The sequence below is a fragment of the Camellia sinensis genome, chromosome 5 (genome assembly GCF_055761805.1).
Source record: "Camellia sinensis isolate YWXY chromosome 5, ASM5576180v1, whole genome shotgun sequence".
NCBI lineage: Eukaryota > Viridiplantae > Streptophyta > Magnoliopsida > Ericales > Theaceae > Camellia > Camellia sinensis.
In genome coordinates this window covers 93,162,658-93,181,794 of record NC_138965.1, presented here as the reverse complement: position 1 = coordinate 93,181,794, position 19,137 = coordinate 93,162,658, and the positions used below count along the sequence as shown (strand labels likewise).

The 19,137-nt window shown below is 36.8% G+C and overlaps 1 protein-coding gene across 15 annotated transcripts in view; it reads left to right on the top strand.

The window, feature by feature from the left end:
- Window positions 1–19,137, top strand: part of LOC114306644 (3-hydroxyisobutyryl-CoA hydrolase 1) — a 43,671-nt gene that overhangs the window by 15,726 nt on the left and 8,808 nt on the right. For all 15 annotated transcript variants that reach the window (XR_014329793.1, XR_014329792.1, XR_014329790.1 and 12 more), the window contains 4 exons: window positions 2,454–2,539; window positions 5,407–5,528; window positions 6,214–6,274; window positions 6,421–6,519. Coding sequence is in view for 4 of the 15 variants with exons in the window: in XM_028251924.2 (XP_028107725.2) it covers window positions 2,454–2,539; window positions 5,407–5,528; window positions 6,214–6,274; window positions 6,421–6,519 (368 nt within the window). In the remaining 11 variants the exon portion in view is untranslated. The remainder of the gene's footprint in view (window positions 1–2,453; window positions 2,540–5,406; window positions 5,529–6,213; window positions 6,275–6,420; window positions 6,520–19,137) is intronic.

Here is a 19,137-nt window from a genome sequence, read left to right as displayed (position 1 = left end):
ATTGATTCCGGTTAGCTCCTTTATGGGTCCGACAAGACTCTGTAAACTGTCCCGACATAGATTCCAGTTAGTTTCTACAAGGGTCCGACAAGACTCTGTAAACTGTCCCGACATAGATTCCGGTTAGTTTCTACAAGGGTCCGACAAGACTCTGTAAACTGTCCCGACCTTGATTCCGGTTAGCTCCTTCATGGGTCCGACAAGACTTTGTAAACTGTCCCGACATTGATTCCGGTTAGTTTCTACAAGGGTCCAGCAAGACTCCGTAAACTGTCACAACAACTGTCACAACATTGTCTGCTACAACGGTCCGACATGACCCCATAAACTGTCTGCTACAACGGTCCGACATGGCCCCATAACCTGTCTTCTACATCGGTCTGACACCACCATACAGTGTCCTCTACAACGTTATTATGACACCACCATACAGTGTCCTCTACAACGTTATGACACCACCATTCAGTGTCTTCACCAATGGTCTGACACGACCATACAGTGTCTCCTATCCTTTTTTATTTTTATGTATTTTCTTGTTTTGTTCCTCTCTTCAAACTCAAGTTGGTTAGTTTCTATCCTCCTTGAGTTTGCGGGGGGCTGTTAGAATTTTACCTACACCTACCACCACCTACTACCACACCTACTACACCTACCACCAATTTACCCTCACCTACTCCTCACCTACTACCCAAATCCACTTCTATATATAGGAACCATGAATCATTGTAATATATCAATACAGAATCAGAAATCAATCAAACATCAATCAATAATACAAGAGTTTTAACACTATTGTAGCAAGATAGAGATCACGAATGGGCACAGCTTTATTGTAATTCGTTCGGAGTATTACATTAAAGTTCAGTTCATGATAAGATAAATGATGAAACTATGAGTTTGAAGTTTAGATAATCTTAGTTCACGTTTCTAGTTTTAGGGTTGCCATTTGGGATTATTTTGAATTCAATTCTTCTTCTAACTTTAAATACCATTGGTTGTGTTACGGGTCAACTTCTTCTAACTTTGTTTATTTTGGTCCATTGATTTATAAAAATACAGTTTTGGTTGGTAAGTTTACAGTCATTCAGAAACTTTGAATACATCTATGTTTTTTTTGGGGAAAAATTGTCTAAAGGTCCCCGTAGTTTTTCTCTAGTTTCATTTTGGTCCTTGACACTTTAATTTCAACACGTTTGCCTTTTAATTTTTGTTTTTGTGTCAAATAAACAGGAGTTAAGTTTTTGGATGGAAATTTGTCACATGCATTGCACATGGCTATCTTTTTGGGGGCACAATGGTCTTTTTGCCTTCCCTGTGTACTTCATCTTCTTTCTTTCTTTCTTTCTCCCACTACCATCACCCCTCACAGCCACCAAAACCACCTCTTCTGCCATCGCTACTACCTCCAAACATCACCACCTTATGCATAGCCACCAAAACACCTCTGCCACACCACCACCACCTCATCAAGCTAGCCTCAAACCAATACCAAATCCACCTCAAACCAGTGCCAAATCAAGCCGCTCTACCCATCCCAAAACCCACCTCCCACTTGATCATAACCACCAATCCTTCCCCACCCCGCCACCCTTACCATCACGAAATCTGCCTTCAAATCCTCCATTGCAATCCACATATTCAATGAATCAGACCATTGAATCCATTGCAACACAAACAAAGGACCAAAATATGGTCCATGTCCAATGAATGTGGAAATTACCGTGATATGTCTAACTTGTAAAACCTGCCAAAATTTTTAAAATAAAATTATACCAACAGCCACCTACCTATAGAACATAAACAATACTCCAATTAGTCACAAACATGATTATGCAATGTCAAGGCATGCCCATGTGAAGTTCCAATTTTTCCATCTTTTTCTTTGCATATTTTACATCATAAAACAAAGCCTTACCAAAGCAGCTCTAAGAACTATATATGGGCTTCTAGCTTCTGCAAGGACTCATCAATGGTACCTGATGCTTGAACTTCAAGAAGTATAGAATTTTGAAAATTCTAGCTTCTGCAAGGACTCATCAATGGTACCTAATGCTCGAACTTCAAGAAGTATAGAATTTTGAAAATTCTGATGGTGAAATAAATCTTACAAGGCCACACATAAATGCTCGATATACAGAACTGCTGTGATACCCCTACAGTCCATGTGTTGAAAACCTGATATTTCAAAATTTTCCTTTGACTCTTTTACTTATAGAAAACTTAGAATATCAAAACAACAGCATAATTATGTAAGAGAAACAAAAAATAGGAGAAAAAAAAGGTTCAAATTATCTATGCAAGGTTTTGAGCAGGCTTGGTTTCAATTTCGAACATTTCTCTTCTTTATATATACTCTTTCTTAAGCCTATTATAGACTGCATCACTTTTAATACCTGCAGATTTTAGGTGTCATTTGTGCTGTAACCACTTACTTTTCATAACATCTGTTGCAGGAGAATATGTCGGTCTCACAGGTTCTAGGTTGGATGGTACTGAAATGCTTGCATGTGGTCTTGCAACTCATTTTGTTCCTTCAGTGGTATACTTCCTCTGCAATTTCTAACTAGTAACATATAGTTAATGTATTACAAATTGTAGTGCATCTATTGATGTTTTGATGTTCAAACCAAAGTATGAAAGAAATACAGCTGGCTTGGTTAGGAAAGTATACTAGTTGTAAGTTGTATGTGAAAAATGATCCTTCATGGTCTTGTTGACATGAAGAAACGTAGATGCACATCATAATGTTTTATGCTGCTGCTAGGGCTGTATAAATTCTGCACGACTGTGATGCAGCATGTCCAATGCTGTTGTTCTTTGAGGATATTTTGCTAAGTTATTAAGATTAACTTAAGCACTTTCTTTTAGGTTGTGTTTGGATCGTGGATTTAGAAAGGGAAAGGAAAAGGAAAATGTGAGGGAAATGTACAAAAAATGTAAGCTAAATTTTTTATCTATTTGTCCCACCTTTTTCTTTCCTTTTAAAAATTCTGCCCAAATCTATGATCCAAACACAGCATTAATGTTCTGACCTGATTTCAAATGTTGTTTCAATCATAAAAGCTTTAATCCTTGTGCTTTTGTGCTAATCTTTCTAGGGCCTAGGGCTGTGCAAAACACTGCCTAATCTGCTAAAACCGCACCGATCCCTACTGTTCTATCCGTTAGTCGCAAATTAACTTTAAAATTATAGTTTGCTTTCGAAACTGCTTTGCTCCGCTATAGTTAATGCATATATATTTTTTAAACTCTAATGAAATATCACAGTAAAAATAAATGTGAGAGAGATTTAAAATGTGAAATTCGTTACAAATTAATAGTTATATATATGAAAATATTATGTAAAATTAGCTTGTGTTATATATATGAAAACCATTATGCAAATTAGTATTATTTATTATGCAAATGCTTGATAATTAGTTAAGAATATTATTCAATCCGCCAATTCACCCCAAACTGTGATTTGGTTATCCGCTAATATAATTTTACTCTCAAACTATCCGAAACCGCATCACACACACCCCTTCTAGGGACAATGGTAGATTTGGCCAAAGGTCCTTTTACCATTTAATTTTCTCGTGAGAAGGACATTCAAATTTTATTCACTCAAAGCAAGACACATATAGAGTTTATAATTTATGGACGAAAATATCTTTTTTACGTTTTAAACTTTAAAATTTCATAACTTTTGATTTATATTTCGATTTTCAATAAAATTTATGGAATCCTCATAACCTCTTTTAAACAAGACCATATAGGCTATGAAATTCTATATATAAAAAAAAGTAAAATTTAATTATCCAAACTAACGTTAATAGTTAAATTTTACTATCTAATTTTCTCATTTAAACAGTGAAATTCCATCACCGTCACAAAACACCAAAGTCACCATCACTAAAAATGTGAAGAGGGAAATTTTATTGAAGTAGTGAAATGATAAGATTCACACAAAACGTATCATCTCTGTGCATTGCCTTAGCACTATAGTTTGCTTCTTAAGTAGTGTTCAGTTTACTAGAATGAATTACAGTATAATGGACTTGTCATTCTTTATTCTCTATAGAATGACGACTATTCCTTTATAATGGTGAATGATGATTTCATTTGTAATACATTATTTTATTTTATTTTATTAGTAAATCAAATGTAAAAATAGATATTATGATAGAATCATCATTCTATTTCATTTCATTGAAGCAAATCAAAAAGAATACTGGAGTTTCTTTTGGGTGTGTGTATAATGTGCATATAAACAGAGATGGATACATAATCGCCAAAGAGACTAATAGATATGTATGGGTGTTTCTGTATCAAAACTAAAGAGAATAAGTTGGTGTCAGCCATCAATCTCACAAAACATCATCTACTTCATTAAATACCAACATGCTCAGACCTACACCATCCACTCAAACATCTACACCATCCGCTTAAACATTTATTGTGGAAATTATAATGTGAACGACGAGATTAACAACAATGACCGCCAGCAACATCGCTGTAAACACATTGGTCACATGGACCTTGGAGGCAGAGGGCGGCGAGATTGACGAGTAGTAGGTTAACAACAATGATGGAAGAGACGAACAGATCTATGCACAATGCTGACACTATATGAAGGATAAAATTATCACTAATTATAACACATGCAGAAAAAGGTGTCCTTGAACTGTAAATAAATTTGAACTAAGGACTTCATTCATTAAAAACAGTCAAGTGTCTTTTTCCCATTAAAATTTTATGTTGAGGGACTTTTGGCCAAATTTCCCATGTCTAAACGTCAGGTTTTATTCAAAATGAAGCACAGTTTTGGGCTTCTAGTTAGGGTTATTTTAGAATTTTGATTGATTCAATATGGTTTATTCAATAGTAAAGGTTCTAACTACAACTTTGGCCAATGTAGATTGGGCTCAATTGAAAAACAATTTTTGTAGTTCCTCGAATTGAGCTTCTATTTTCAGAGAACTCTTTTTTTTTTTTAGTTCACACCATTTTTTCCGTTTGAATGTCAACAACTGAAGTGAGTTTTTGTTCGGTAGTTGATATCTGAACGAAATAATGGTGTGAACTGGGAAGTTCTGTGGTGTGCAAATAGAAGCTCGCAGAATCAGACCAAGCCAATACCCCATACAAGTGTCCTCAGAAATTTGATTTTCTTTTTGCTTTAACAATATGCGTCTTCATTATATTCACCTTTCATGGTAATTATCCATTAGTTTTCTGTCTAATCTATTTATTTATTTTATTTTTTATCACTGTGCATGGCATATCAAAAGGCAAGGAATTCCTCTCAAAGTTGCTATTTTTCTAGTCTATCAACACCTCTTTGTTATAGGTTTTGAAAATTATCTGTAATTTTGATCTTAAAGTGTACAAATAGGATTCTTATGTGTCTTCATCAATTAACAGAGATTGTCTTTGTTAGAAGAAGCCCTATGCAAGGTAAATGCAAACGATCCAGCTGTTATTTCTGCAATTATTGATGAATTCTCTCAGCAACCTCATTTGAGAGAAAAGAGCTCCTATCATCAGTAAGCTTTTTGTTGTTTTAGTTCTTTTATCATTCATTTACTTTGTCTTTACCATTTAGTTTTGTTTTGTTTTGGGAGGGGGAGGGGGAGTTTTACTTATATTATTTCAGCTTTCATCAATCCTGTAACATTTTGTTAACCATATTATGACTTCACCAAGGTTACTGGAAATTTGTGACTTAAAATGTTGTTTTTGAAATAAATTTTTAAATTTTTTGTTACTGTTCATTCTCATTTTAGAAATAAGGGTACTATTGTTATTTCAGACTTTGTTTAATACAAATACATGGGTTTAGGGATGAGGAATGTAACTCTTACAAAAGACCTATTTCTGTGTTACACTCTCTCTTATCTCTTTCTGTAACTCATACAAAACACCTAGTTCTGTGTTACGGTCTCTCTTTTCTCTTTCTCTCTCTTCTTATTCCATTCTATCTCTTCTCCATTTAACTATTTTCTTGGTGAAATACTATTTTACAGTAAACTGATTGAGGCATACCCTATTTTTATTAAACCTGTGCGAAACATCTATTGCATGCCCAAAAGGTTAATATGTGATGGAGTTATAAATAGACACAACTTCACTTTTTTTAAGGACTTCATTATCACTCTTGGGAAGTAAACCCGCCAAACTTGGCCTAGTGCTACTTGCTAGAGCTCATTTTCAGTGCTTATGTGCCTACAGGTTGAATATCATTAATAAATGCTTCTCTCAAAGAACAATTGAAGAAATTATATCTGCACTTGTAAGTTGATGAGATGGGATAAGTTCCATGTGGAAACAGTGATTTGACATACTTTTCTTATTTCTTTATCTCTTATTTCTTATAGTTTTATTTTTCTTTTATGTGGATGGCATTACATGAGCCAAATCTTATGTTTTGTATTGCAGGAGAGGGCATCTGTAAACAGCGCAGACAATTGGATCTCTTCAACAATTAAGTCACTGAAGATGGCATCCCCAACAAGTCTTAAAATTTCTCTCAGATCGGTATGGATCATGCCTTTATTAATCGTTGCCTCACTTTTTCGAAGCTAATCATGAGGCTGCTAGCTAAAATGTCTGACATCTAAAGATAGTTTCAAGATAATTGGTAACATGGTGCCTAATCTGAAATTAATTCATTTATTGAGAGGCTGAAGGGGAGCAAGTCTGACTGAACATGTCATAAGCTGTATTACATGGACTTTCTTGAGCTCTCTAAGGTACCCCATGTTGACATGACTATGGGCTTGTTTGGTGTAGGCTGTAGCTTCTTGCAAACTGAAAATTGATAATTACAAAGTAAAAACTAAAAGTATCTCTCCCCCAGCTTCTCAATAATCAACTTTCTTTCTTTCTTTTTTTTTTTTTGAAGTTATTTTTGCCTCATAAACTGTATTCATACGCTATACCTAATACTCTGACACTGATCCCTAAAATAAATAAACAAAAGCTGTAAATTGCTCCATAAGCTTCACCAAACAGGGCCTATGTATTTGACTCTTACGCCACTTGAACACAAAATCTTCTAAATGTGATAGTGGAAGAACAAGTTACTCGTACTTGATAGCTGAGAGATTATTTTGCTTCTCACACATGTAGAGAAAAATCCTCTTACCCCCTAAAAGAAAGTTAGAAAAAAAAAAAAAAAAAAAAAAACATCTGAAGCATTTGCTGGATCAGAAATACATCACACATAAAGATGCTATTGGATAAGTTGATATGCTGTTAGATGTGTAGGACATACTGTTGGATAACTTGATATACCAGAGCTTTAGTTATGGGAGGTATTGAGTCAGTCTCTGTTTGCATTTGGTCCTCTGTTTGGTATTTTTGTTTGAACTCTGTTTGGTTGATTGTTTGTCTCTCACATGCAAAACAGGGTTGCACATGAGGGAGGGTGGTGGGTAGCTGATATAAAGTGTTAGGCCCATTTACTAATAGGTTAAGCTTATGAGATAGTTGGGGATTTAATCGTACCCATGTTCTTGTTCCTATACTTTTGGCATATATCTCCATACTTAAGCATCCAACACCTAGATGGTTGGGAATTTGGGGAGAACAACAACGAAGCAACAAAGCCCAAATCATTGGGAGAGAAATTGAGAAGTTTTCAAGCACAAAACCTAGGCCCAACACATGATGTTTGGAACTTATACCCACTTGAATGCTTAGGCCTATAGGTAGTGAGCTCATCCACTTAAGACCCTTGACTTTTTGCTTGTTTTCCGTTATATGACTTTTCTAGTTCTCGCATGTATAACAATGGTAACATAGACATACACTCCATAAAAATTTCTTAGTTTCAGGAAAGTGGTTTAGAGTGTTGGCTTTGTAGCTTTGATATTTTTTGTCACAAGGTAGGATGCTAATGAGTTGGGTTTGCAATGTTCGTTTAAGTTCATGCTTACCTGATATTTGCCTATTTAATAATAGGTCACATTAGCCACTCCTGAAATTTCGAGAAAATACAAAGCTCTTAGTTTTGACATAATTACACACCTCCCCTCTAGTAACAGAAGATTAAACGGAGCTAATGGATGATGTCAAATTACTTTTTTTACCTCAAAATGTTTGTGTGAAATTACTTTTTCACACAAATGTGTGAAATTTGTGTGAAACTACTTTTTCTGTCTATTCCTCTGTCTCTCCCACCAAACCTTTTACCATCCTGCACCGTTGCCACTACTACACCCTTTTCACCCCCACCACTATAAAACACAACCACCGCCACCCTATCATTTCCCTCTCTACAGTACCCCCCACCCCAATCTGTTGCAACCTCTACCCCTCCCCCTCTTTTGTTTTTTTTTTTGATAAATAATCTACCCTTCCCCCTTTCACTTGTGCTACACACAACGCCACCCACAGTGTATTCCCCTTTTCACGTGCCACCATAACAGAAATATTGCAACCCTCTCCCCATCTTTTCCTCTCCAAAACACCCTACCTACGCCTTGTTCTCCTTCCTTCTACAACCATGGCACTCCCATCCTTTTTTCTCCTCCCTCTACATGGCATTTCCATCATCTTGTGACCTCCTAGAGGCAATGTAGGATTATCAGACTCAAAATTGGTGTTGACATGAATACTTTGATGTTTTGTTCTTCACCTAGTGAAGCAATCTGAAGGCAATAACAAAGAATGTGATGAAAAATTGAGGGAACCAATTGAGATGGAGAGGGAATTCAAAGAAATGCTTTGACAACTTTGCCTCGGTTCCATATTGGAATTAGGGTTTTGACTGAAGCCCACAAAATACAGAGTGATAGAGGGAATGTTGTTGCATATAGCAGTTGTTGTCAACATTGCACAGAGCATCTCCATTGCCATCGAAAAGTAACAACACTATCCTTAACACATTTGACCTCTTTAACTTATTTAATTTGTTCATTCGTTAAGTATTTTAAGTGGATATTATGTTCTAAAGCCCCTCAGAGTTGCTCCTCCTTTCTCTTCCTAGCCATTCTTATATTTGTATTCAAAGAGTTGGTTGTGATATGTAGGATGTCATAACGTGTGTTCCTGTAAAAATACATGCATCTGTACTGCATGTGTAAGGTGGATTTATGTATGTATTGCACTCCCTAATAGCGCAGCTCTTGATTGGTTGGAGTCTAATTATCGAATTTGGAAGCCTTGGGGGAAGCCCATGGGCCCGAAGACATTTTGGTCCCATAAATGTAGTTAGTAGCTATTATTATTTAGTTAGATTTAATTACGCAAGGTTTTAAAAAACGGCTGCAACTGTTATGTAACGCCTTACGTAACGGTTGTGGTAGTTACCGCCACCTGTTACGGTCACTTTTGCAGTGTGATTGAGATTCACAGGTGTATCGGCCGTAGCGGCTGCTATAGCGGTCGTAACGGCCTGTTACGCACCGTTACGTAACGGTTCCGAATTGCTTCTTTCAAAAAAACACAAAAAAAAAAAAAAGTTGAAAATGGGGGAAGAGAGATAGAGAGAGAAGAGGGAAGATGGAGGAACAAGAGATAGAGAGAGAGAATATGGAAGATGAAGAACATGTTATTGATTTGTTGAAGTTGTAAGACCTATGCTATTCTATTCAGCTGCTATCACTCAACCATTTTGTTTGTGTGTGCCTATCTATATATTGTTTGATAATAATAATAATAATAATAATAATAAGTGTGGTCATTATTTATTTGGCTTGATTAATATATATATATTTAGGTTTTTATTTATTCTCTTACTTTTGTCATTGTTTATCTTATATATAATAGTTAGTGATTGATTTTTTGTATAATATAAAGTCATTAATTATTAAAATAAAATTTAAAAAACTCAGTTTATAGTGATTTAAAAATATGAAATATATTGGATCAAACTTAAAAATTTATAAAAATTGATCAATATTTATTTTAAAACCCAATAAATATGATCATGGAAAAAAAATGTGTATCGGTAAGTTTTTTTCAAATTGTGTGAAAAATAAAAAATTTCACGGTTCCGATTACCGCAACCGTTACACTATGGTCTTTACACCCCGCAACCACAATTGCGCCACCGCCACCGCCACCGTTACGGCGACCGCAACCGCTTTTCAGAACCTTGAGCATGAGAGATTGATTTTGTTTCCCAATCCTAAATACATTAGGATTTTGGTCCCATGTATATTAGGGTTTTGACATTGTAAGGAGCAGTTTTGTACTATGAAGCATGGGTACTTCGACAAATATGCCGCACGCGTACTGAGTACTTACTAGCATATGGTACTTTGTATGGTAACTTTTGCATACGTACCGGGTACTCAAAACATGTTCTCAAATTTTTTCTTCCTAATTTTTAGCATACCTTATTAATACCCAAGCCGTATCATACCTTAGTCGAAGCAATATTTTCTTCTATTACAGAGATAAAATTCCTTTCTCTAGATTTCTTTTTTATTTTTAGTTTTATGCTTAGTATGATTTTAAAATTAAGTTATGGTTTATTAGTTATTTAATATAATGACATTTAATTTTGGTTTATGGGGTTGTTTGGGATGATCTAAATAAGTATACTTTTTGACTTTTTATGAAATGATGTGCAGAAAAGTAGAGAGATGATGTGACCAAAAAAAGATTAAAAAAAAAAAAAAAGAAGTGCATTTTTGTAGTGCACTCCAAACACTTTCTTACTTTTGGCATTAAATATTAACTTGTATTGTAGGTTGGATCTTAACAGATTAAATCATTTAATCAATTTTTGCATTACTTCAAATTGAAAATAAATTTTTTTTTACAAACGTACCAAGCTCGCACTCTACTTTTTTTGGATTTTACTGTATCGACGTACCCATATCATACCAGTACTAGTACTCGTACATATACTCGTGCCCATGCTTCATAGGTTTTGTATAATATATTATTAGTAAAAAGGCTGTGGCCTTTTGTGACTCTCTCTCTCTCTCTCTCTCTCTTCTACTTCATCAATCCCCCTTCTTAATAAATTGTAGTCAAACTTTTTAATAATCTTATATAAATGCATTATTTTATTTTTGCTTTACTATAATATTTTTTTATAATAATCTTATGTAATAGTCACACGTTCGAGTCTCTCCCCACCCTTTCCCCTCCAATGTATAAAAAAAGAAAGAGAAAAAAAAGTAATAATCTAGACCGTTGTGAAGGGTGGTTCTACAATATTCTTTCGGTCCAAACAGTCTTTTACTTGATTCTCACATTGACACCTAAAACAAGAAACACTCCGGTAAGGGGTGCCAGAATTAATATTCCGACGAGCAAGTTAGGTTATAAGGAGGGATGAGTATACTTTTTGAGAGAAAGAGAGTTCAATGGATTGATAATGCATAAAGTTAAAATTGGAACATAGCAATTCAGAGAGAGAGAGAGAGAGAGAGAGAGAGAATTGCTGGAAAAGGAGGCACAAAACCTAATTAGGTTTGTTACCTCACTAAGCACTTGTATTTATAATAATAAGAGAATAAGAATAATGACACTAATACCCTTAAGCACCTAACTTAACACTCCCTCTCAAGTTGGTGCATAGGTGTCTCTCATACCCAATTTGCATACAATAGGATGAAACACGTTACTCCCTAACCCTTTGGTAAACACATCACCTAAATGATTTTTAGATGTGACAAAAGACAAACAAATGATGCCATTAGTCACTTTCTCCTTGATAAAGTGTCAATCAATCTTGATGTGTTTAGTTCTATTATGTTGAACCGGATTATGAGCAATGCTAATAGCGGGCCTTATTATCACAATACAATCGCATGGGACCACCACTCAACAATCCGAGATCAACTAGTAAAATTTTAAGCCACATCAACTCACAAATGCCATGCATCATGGCGCAATACTCTGCTTCTGCACTCGATCTGGCAATAACTGACTGCTTCTTACCTTGCCAAGTCCCCAAGTTCCCTCCTACAAATGTACAATAACCAGTGGTAGACCTTCTATCTTCAATAGCACTAGCCCAATCGGCATCCGTAAAGGCCTCTAACCTTAAATGACCATGATTAGAGAACAAGATGTCTTTTCCAGGCACTGATTTAAGATACCTTAAGATCCTATGAACGACATCCAACTGTCCCGTTCGAGGATCATGCATATATTGGCTAACAATGCCAACGACATATGCACTATCTGGCTTGGTATGAGAGAAGTATATTAGTCTTCCCACAAGCCTTTGATACCTTCCTTTGTCCACATGATCTCCATCACTACTGAGCCTATGATTAGCCTGTGTAGGATAATCAGCCGGTCTACACCCAAGCATGCCTACTTCCTCAAGTAAGTCCAAGATATACTTTCTGTGAGAAATGAAGCTGCGTCTCTTTGATCTAGCAATCTCAATCCCAAGAAAGTACCGCAAGGGACCAAGATCTTTGAATTCAATTTCCCTGGAAAGTTGAGCTTTGACTTTAGACATTTCCTCTTCATCATTGCCTATCACCACAATGTCATCCACATACACGATAAGGATAGTGATCTTAGCTCCACACCGTTTGATGAACAAATTATGATCTGCATGGCTTTGCTTATAGCCATATCTGAGCATCGCCTTAAAGATCGTGTCAAACCAAGCCCGGGGAGATTGTTTCGAGGCCTTCTTTAACTAGCAAACCTTCCCTTCAGTGGCTGGAGAAAAAAAACCTAGAGGAACATCCATATATACTTCTTCCTCTAGATCTCTATGAAGAAATGCATTCTTCACATCCAATTGCTGTAATGGCCACCCAAAATTTGCTGCACAAGAAAGGACACGAATGGAATTCATCTTGGCCACTGGAGCAAAGGTCTCTTGATAGTCAATACCATAGGTTTGAGTGAACCCTTTAGCAACTAGCCTCACCTTATATCTCTCAATGGTCCCATCAGCTTTACGCTTAACTGTGAACACCCATTTGTACCAACAGTCCTTTTCCCTGATTGGTTGAGAAACTAAATCTCAAGTGCCATTCTTACTCAGTGCTCGCATCTCCTCTGCCATAGCTTCTTTCCACTTAGGGTTACTAAGAGCTTCCTTCCAACCCTACGAAATAGATATAGAGGACAATGACGAAACAAAGGCACGATGCTATAGAGATAATGAATCATATGACACAAAATGAGATATGGATGTTGAGTACAAGTTCTAACTTCTTTCCTAAGAGCAATGGGAAGATTTGAATCATCAACTATATGAGCATCACTTGAAGGGACAAGAGAGTTAGTAACCGAGGACTCATCACCTGAAACCGGAAACAAAGATGATGAAATCAGAGATGGAGATGATTGGCCTGGCAGCACATCGGGCACCTGTTCCTTCTGTCATCTAGAGTATGTCTTGAGATTTGTTCTATCCAATCGACTAGGCTCCCCCTGATCACAAGACCCCCCCTGAACATAAGGAATCACCTCCCACATCACTTCCCCCTCACTACATGGCTCACCCTTTCCCTCATAACCATTGGAAGGAGAAACCATAGAATTCGGAAAACCAAACTCTTCTGGAATAGAAACCTCCCCCTGAAGAGAGGATCTCGGGAAGAATTTTTGAAACTCACAGAAGGTAACATCCATAGAAACATAAACCTTGCGAGTGTGAGGGTCATAGCACCGATAGCCTTTTTGGGTAGAGGAATAACCGAGGAAGAGACGTTTAGGGCCTTGGGATTAAGTTTGTTGCGAATGGAACGAAGGGAATGGACAAAGCAGACATAACCAAAGACCTTAAGCAGAAAGGAAACAGGGTGAACAGACGTGCGGGGAAGAAGGTCAAGAGGGCACTTGAAGGCATACGGTTAATAAGATATGTAGCAGTAACCGCATCACCCAATATGGTTTAGGGATGTGCATTGTGAACATAAGAGCCCAAGCAACCTCAAGAAGATGACAATTTTTGTGTTTGGTAACACCATTTTGTTTAGGGGTACCGACACAATTGGTCTGATAAAGAATGCCATGGGCTTCAAGATAAGCCCGAAATGCACCATCAATATATTTAGTGCCATTGTCACCCCGAAGGACTTTAATGGGGGTAGCAAATTGAGTAAACACCATCTCATGAAATGTCTGAAAACATGAAAAAAACTTCATTTTTGGTCCGGAGCAAGTAAATCCAAGTCACACGAGAATACCAATCAATGAAGGTGACAAACCACCGATAACCAGAGACAGACAAAACACGAGATGAACCCCAAATATTAGAATGAATAACCATAAAAGAAAAAAGACTTCCTTTATTAACAAGAACGTTTATGTTTAGCAAACTCACACGCATCACAATGAAAATTATTCTTATGACAATTTTTTACTAAAGTAGGAAAACATTTCTCTAAAACAAAAATAGAGGGATGCCCTAAATGCCTATGCCACTGATGTAACAGAAGAAGAGCGGAAGTGTCAATCGCGTGAAGAGCCTGGTGAGAAGATTTAAGGGAAGAACATCTAGCATCCAGAAAGTACAGGCCTCCATGTGCTTTGTCACTGCCAGTTGTTCTCCCAGTACCTAGTTCCTGAAAAACACAATGAGATGGATAAAAGGTTATGGAACAATTTAGCGAATTTGTAAGACAACTAACTGAAAGTAAATTAGTAGAGAACTGGGAAACATGAAGAACAAAAGAAATAGAAATGGATGGAGAGCAATGAACAGAGCCTGTCCTAGACATAGAAGATAAAGAATCATCAGCAACTCTTACTATATCCTTGCCAGAACAAGGAGAGTAAGAGTGGAAAAGGTGAGACAAACCTGTTATGTGGTCAGTAGCACTGGAATCAATGACCCAAGGATATGAAGGGAACGAAGAAGCACTCAAGGCACTCGTAGGAATACCTGTGGATGCAAAGTTGGAAGCAAATGGAGGATCAGAAGCAGGAGCAGAGGAATTAAGCCGGGTCATCAGACGCCTGAGAGTATGCAATTCATCATAGGAAAGGGTGGCAGAATCCCCCGGGTGCTAGTAGACGACTTAGAGAGATTGGCATGAGACTGAACAAAGCCACCACCACCACTAGTACCACCGCGGGCACTAACCCGCTCTCAAGGAGGACGACCATGCAACTTCCAACAATGTTCCCGACCATGCTGGTCTTTTCCACAATAATCACATGTAATCTGACTACGATCAATACTATCACCTTTATCCCCCCAGACTTAGAGAGTGAGCCATCCTTTGGAGCAGAAGAAACAGCCAAGGCAAAGCGATCCTGGAGAGGCTCATGAACCATAGCACTATTCCTACTCTCTTCCTACTGAACATAAGCATATGCCTCAAGCGCAGTGGGAAAGGATCTCGACCAAGAATCTGAATACGAATCTGATCATACTCAATGTTAAGGCCAGCAAGAAAATCATAGACCCTCTCCTTGGATACCATCTGCTGAAAGTAGTAGTATCTTGAGAACAAACGGACTAGAAGTTTTGATAGTAGTCGAGTTCTTGCCATAAGCTACTTAACTCGGCATAGTACTTCTGATCAAACCCCCGTATTTTCTTCTTCAACTCATAGGCTTAAGCATCGTTACCATGCTGGGAATACATCTGAGCAGCAGTAGTCCATATCTCATGAGCAATATCCATCAAAACAAAGGAGTTACTAATTTTGGGATGAATAGAATTAATGAGCCAAGTCATGATAAGAGTATTCTCAAGTCATTTTTCTTGGGCTGGTCCATCCTTCTTGGGAGCTTTGGTAGCTCCCTTAATGTAACCAGACATGCCATCAGCAGTAATGGCTAATTGAAAAGAACACAACCAAACCAAGTAATTAGTGCCATCCAACTTGAATGATGTAAGTTGAAGAGAGGAATTTTCACCAAGACAGACTTTTCACTTTGCTTGGTTCCTTTTTTCCAAAAACACTTTTTAGAAAATTCTACTTTCTTGTTTTCCGTGTTTTTTTGTTTTTACTGAATTTTTTTAATATTTTAAGCAATTTTTTTTACTTTTTAGACATACCTAACATAAATATACCTAAAAAGTAAAAAAATGTGAAAAAAACCTTTTAAAAATTCACAAAATACCAAAAATACAAAAAAAATACGAGAATTCAGTACATTTTTTGCATTTTTATGATTAATTAATTTCTTAAAATATTTTTTCACAATTTTTTTACTTTTTAGATACATCTAAGTAAGGTGTATCTAAAAAAGTAAAAAAAATGTTTAATATTTTAAAAATATTCACTAAAAACAAAAAAACATGAAAACCAAAAAACTCAGTTTTCAAAAACTTAATTCAAAAAACTCAAACCAAACACACTGATTGGGACTGGACTCTTTCACCTCATCGCGTACAAGGGTCTTACCGTCATCAGCTATGGCCTAACGCAGTGTGAGCACACCCAAAGAATGATACAACCACAACCCAATAGGAGCAAAATATGGCCAAAAAACCAATCACACTGAAGCAGAAGACCAAAAACAAGCAGGTGAAGACCCAAAATGATCAATCGGAGCACTGACGAGCCAAAAAACAATCAAACACCATCTAGAAACATCAACCAATGCCAAAGGGGCCAGGGAAGCCCTAGTCGGCTCCTAGAGGAAGTAGCCCAAGGGTTGAATTGAACAAAAAACAGCTAGAAGGAAGAAATCGAAAAAATAGGCATATTTTTCCAAAAATAAAAGAAAAATTAGAAAAAAACTAAGCAACCATGAACAACAAATTTTGAATTTTTTTTGGGTACTCCACTACCCTAGTCGAGCATGGTAGGAAATTTTGTTTTTTTGTGGTTTTTTTTACATTATTTGACAAGAACACCTAATATACGAACAAAACAAAAAAAAAAAAATCCTCAGAATTAAAGAAATAAAAAATAGAGGAACAAAGAATAAGAACTTGCTCTGATACCAAGTTAAAACTGGAGCATAGCAATTGAGAGAGAGAGAGAGAGAGAGAGAGAGAGAGAATTGCTGGAAAAGGAGGCACAAAACCTAATTAGGTTTGTTACCTCACTAAGCACTTGTATTTATAATAATATAATGATAAGTGAATAAGTACAATGACACTAATACCCTTAAGCACATAACACATACCTTTCTTTTTCTGCTCACCTTCCTTATATAGCCATTTGATGTAGATATTTCATATGTAATTTGATATGTCTGTCATCATTACTTGAATGTGAGGGCCCAGTTTCCTACTTCACCTTGGGAAAGGGACATCCTGGGTCCACTTTTGCCCTCGGTATAGGTATCGGCTGTTTTTGCCGATATCTCTTATTCGGCATACAGCTCGGTCGACGAACGTGCTGTTCCGCGTTAAGTTCTTGGCAAACCCAATGGGCATGACTGGGTTTGGGCTTTATGATGGATGGCCTAGGTGTCTTGTTTGTTGTTTGTTTAGAAAAATTACTTGGCTCATACAACCGCTACAGGACACCCTAATAAAGAGACTCAAGTTTGAGTCTGCTTAACTCGCCTATCAAAATAATAATAATAATAGTATCTAAATGTTCAAATTACATTATCACTTGAGAGTGTCCAAAAAGTGAACCATGTATTTGAAACGATAAATATTATTTTTAAATGACAAACTTGTACTAGTTTTGTGGGCACATGTCAAATATGTTCAATTAGTATTAGTGTGTAACATAGAGTCATAGACACATTTTCTTCTTGGAAATGTCTTTGCTTTTAAGGTGACTCTGCATTCTTCTGGGCATTAAAAATCTGCAGTCACAAAAAGACGTTTTTTTATGGGAGCCTCTATTTCCACTCCACTTTGCTCTAAATACACTCCCTTCTTTGTCCTTATTATACATAGTTACATTAATACCCTTGGAATTTTGATTTTTTCAAGGAGTATATTTTGTGTGAAAGGGTATTAATGTAACTATGCATAATAATGACAAAGAAAGGATTATATACTCATTGAAAAAATCAAAATTCCAAGGGTAGTAATGTAACTATGCATAATAAGGACAAAGAAAGGATTGTACTTGAAGCAAAGTGGAGTGAGAATAGCGTCTCCCTTTTTTATTTTTATTTTATTTATCTTCCATTTTGTGCAACCACTATAATTCTATTGCTATCTACTTTTTACAGTCAAAATATATTCTGATGTGTATCACTTTTCTACTACATCTTTTCTTATATTTTGTGCTATCACCCGGGACGAGAGTTCTATTGCTCTTGTATTCCTGTGTATTTTCTTGTCACTGTTTAAGATCCCGGTTGGAGTTGCTAAAAAGCTTGAGAAGTTGATGAGGGATTTCTTGTGGGAGGGATGTGACGAGGGGTTTAGGTTCCCACTTAGTTAAATGGGAGGTTGTTTCCCTCCCCAGAAATAAGGGGGGTCTTGCTATTGGGAATGTGGTTGCAAGGAATATTGCTCTCTTGAGCAAGTGGTTATGGAGGTTTCCATTAGAAAGTGAATCGTTGTGGCATTCCATTATTAAGAGCAAGTATGGTGTTCAAGCCAATGGTAGAGATTCTGTTGTGGTTAATAGAGGTAGTTATCGATCACCATGGAAATCTATTTCTCAGTTAATCCCACTTGTGTCTTCATTCTTTTCTTTGAAAGTGGGAAATGTGGAAAGCATTCGGTTTTGGGAGGATGGGTGGGTGGGGGATTCCTGTTTTGATAGAGCTGTTCCACTTCTTTATAGATTGGTTTGATCTTGGAATGTTTCAATTGCGTCGTTAGTGCGTTCTAACATGGCACCAATTTATTGGAATTTCAATTTCATTAGGAATCTTAGCAATAGGGTCCCTTGAGTTGGCGTCTCTGCTGCCATTGCTTGATGGGATTTCTTTGGTTCCTCAAATTGGGGATAAGAGGGTATGGAATATCATTTCTTCGGGGGTCTTTTCATGTAAATCTATGTTTGATAGGATTATTGATGTTCCTTCTATTCCTTTGTTTCCTTTTCACAAAAAATATGAAAAGCGGTTGTTCTTTATAAAGTGAAGTTCTTCATGTGGTCCTTAGCTCATTGAAGTGCCGCGATGAATGATATTCTCCGGAGATGAAGGCCCAATCATTTTCTTGGTCCTCAATGGTGTATAATGTGCAAAAGGGATGCAGAATCGGCGGATCACTTATTCCTATGCTGCCCAGTGGCTCTTGAACTATGGCAGTGCCTCTTTGGCCTTTGTGATGTGCAGTGGGCTGCTTTGCGAGTGTGCACACATTTGTTGCTTGTTGTCTATGGTGGGTTT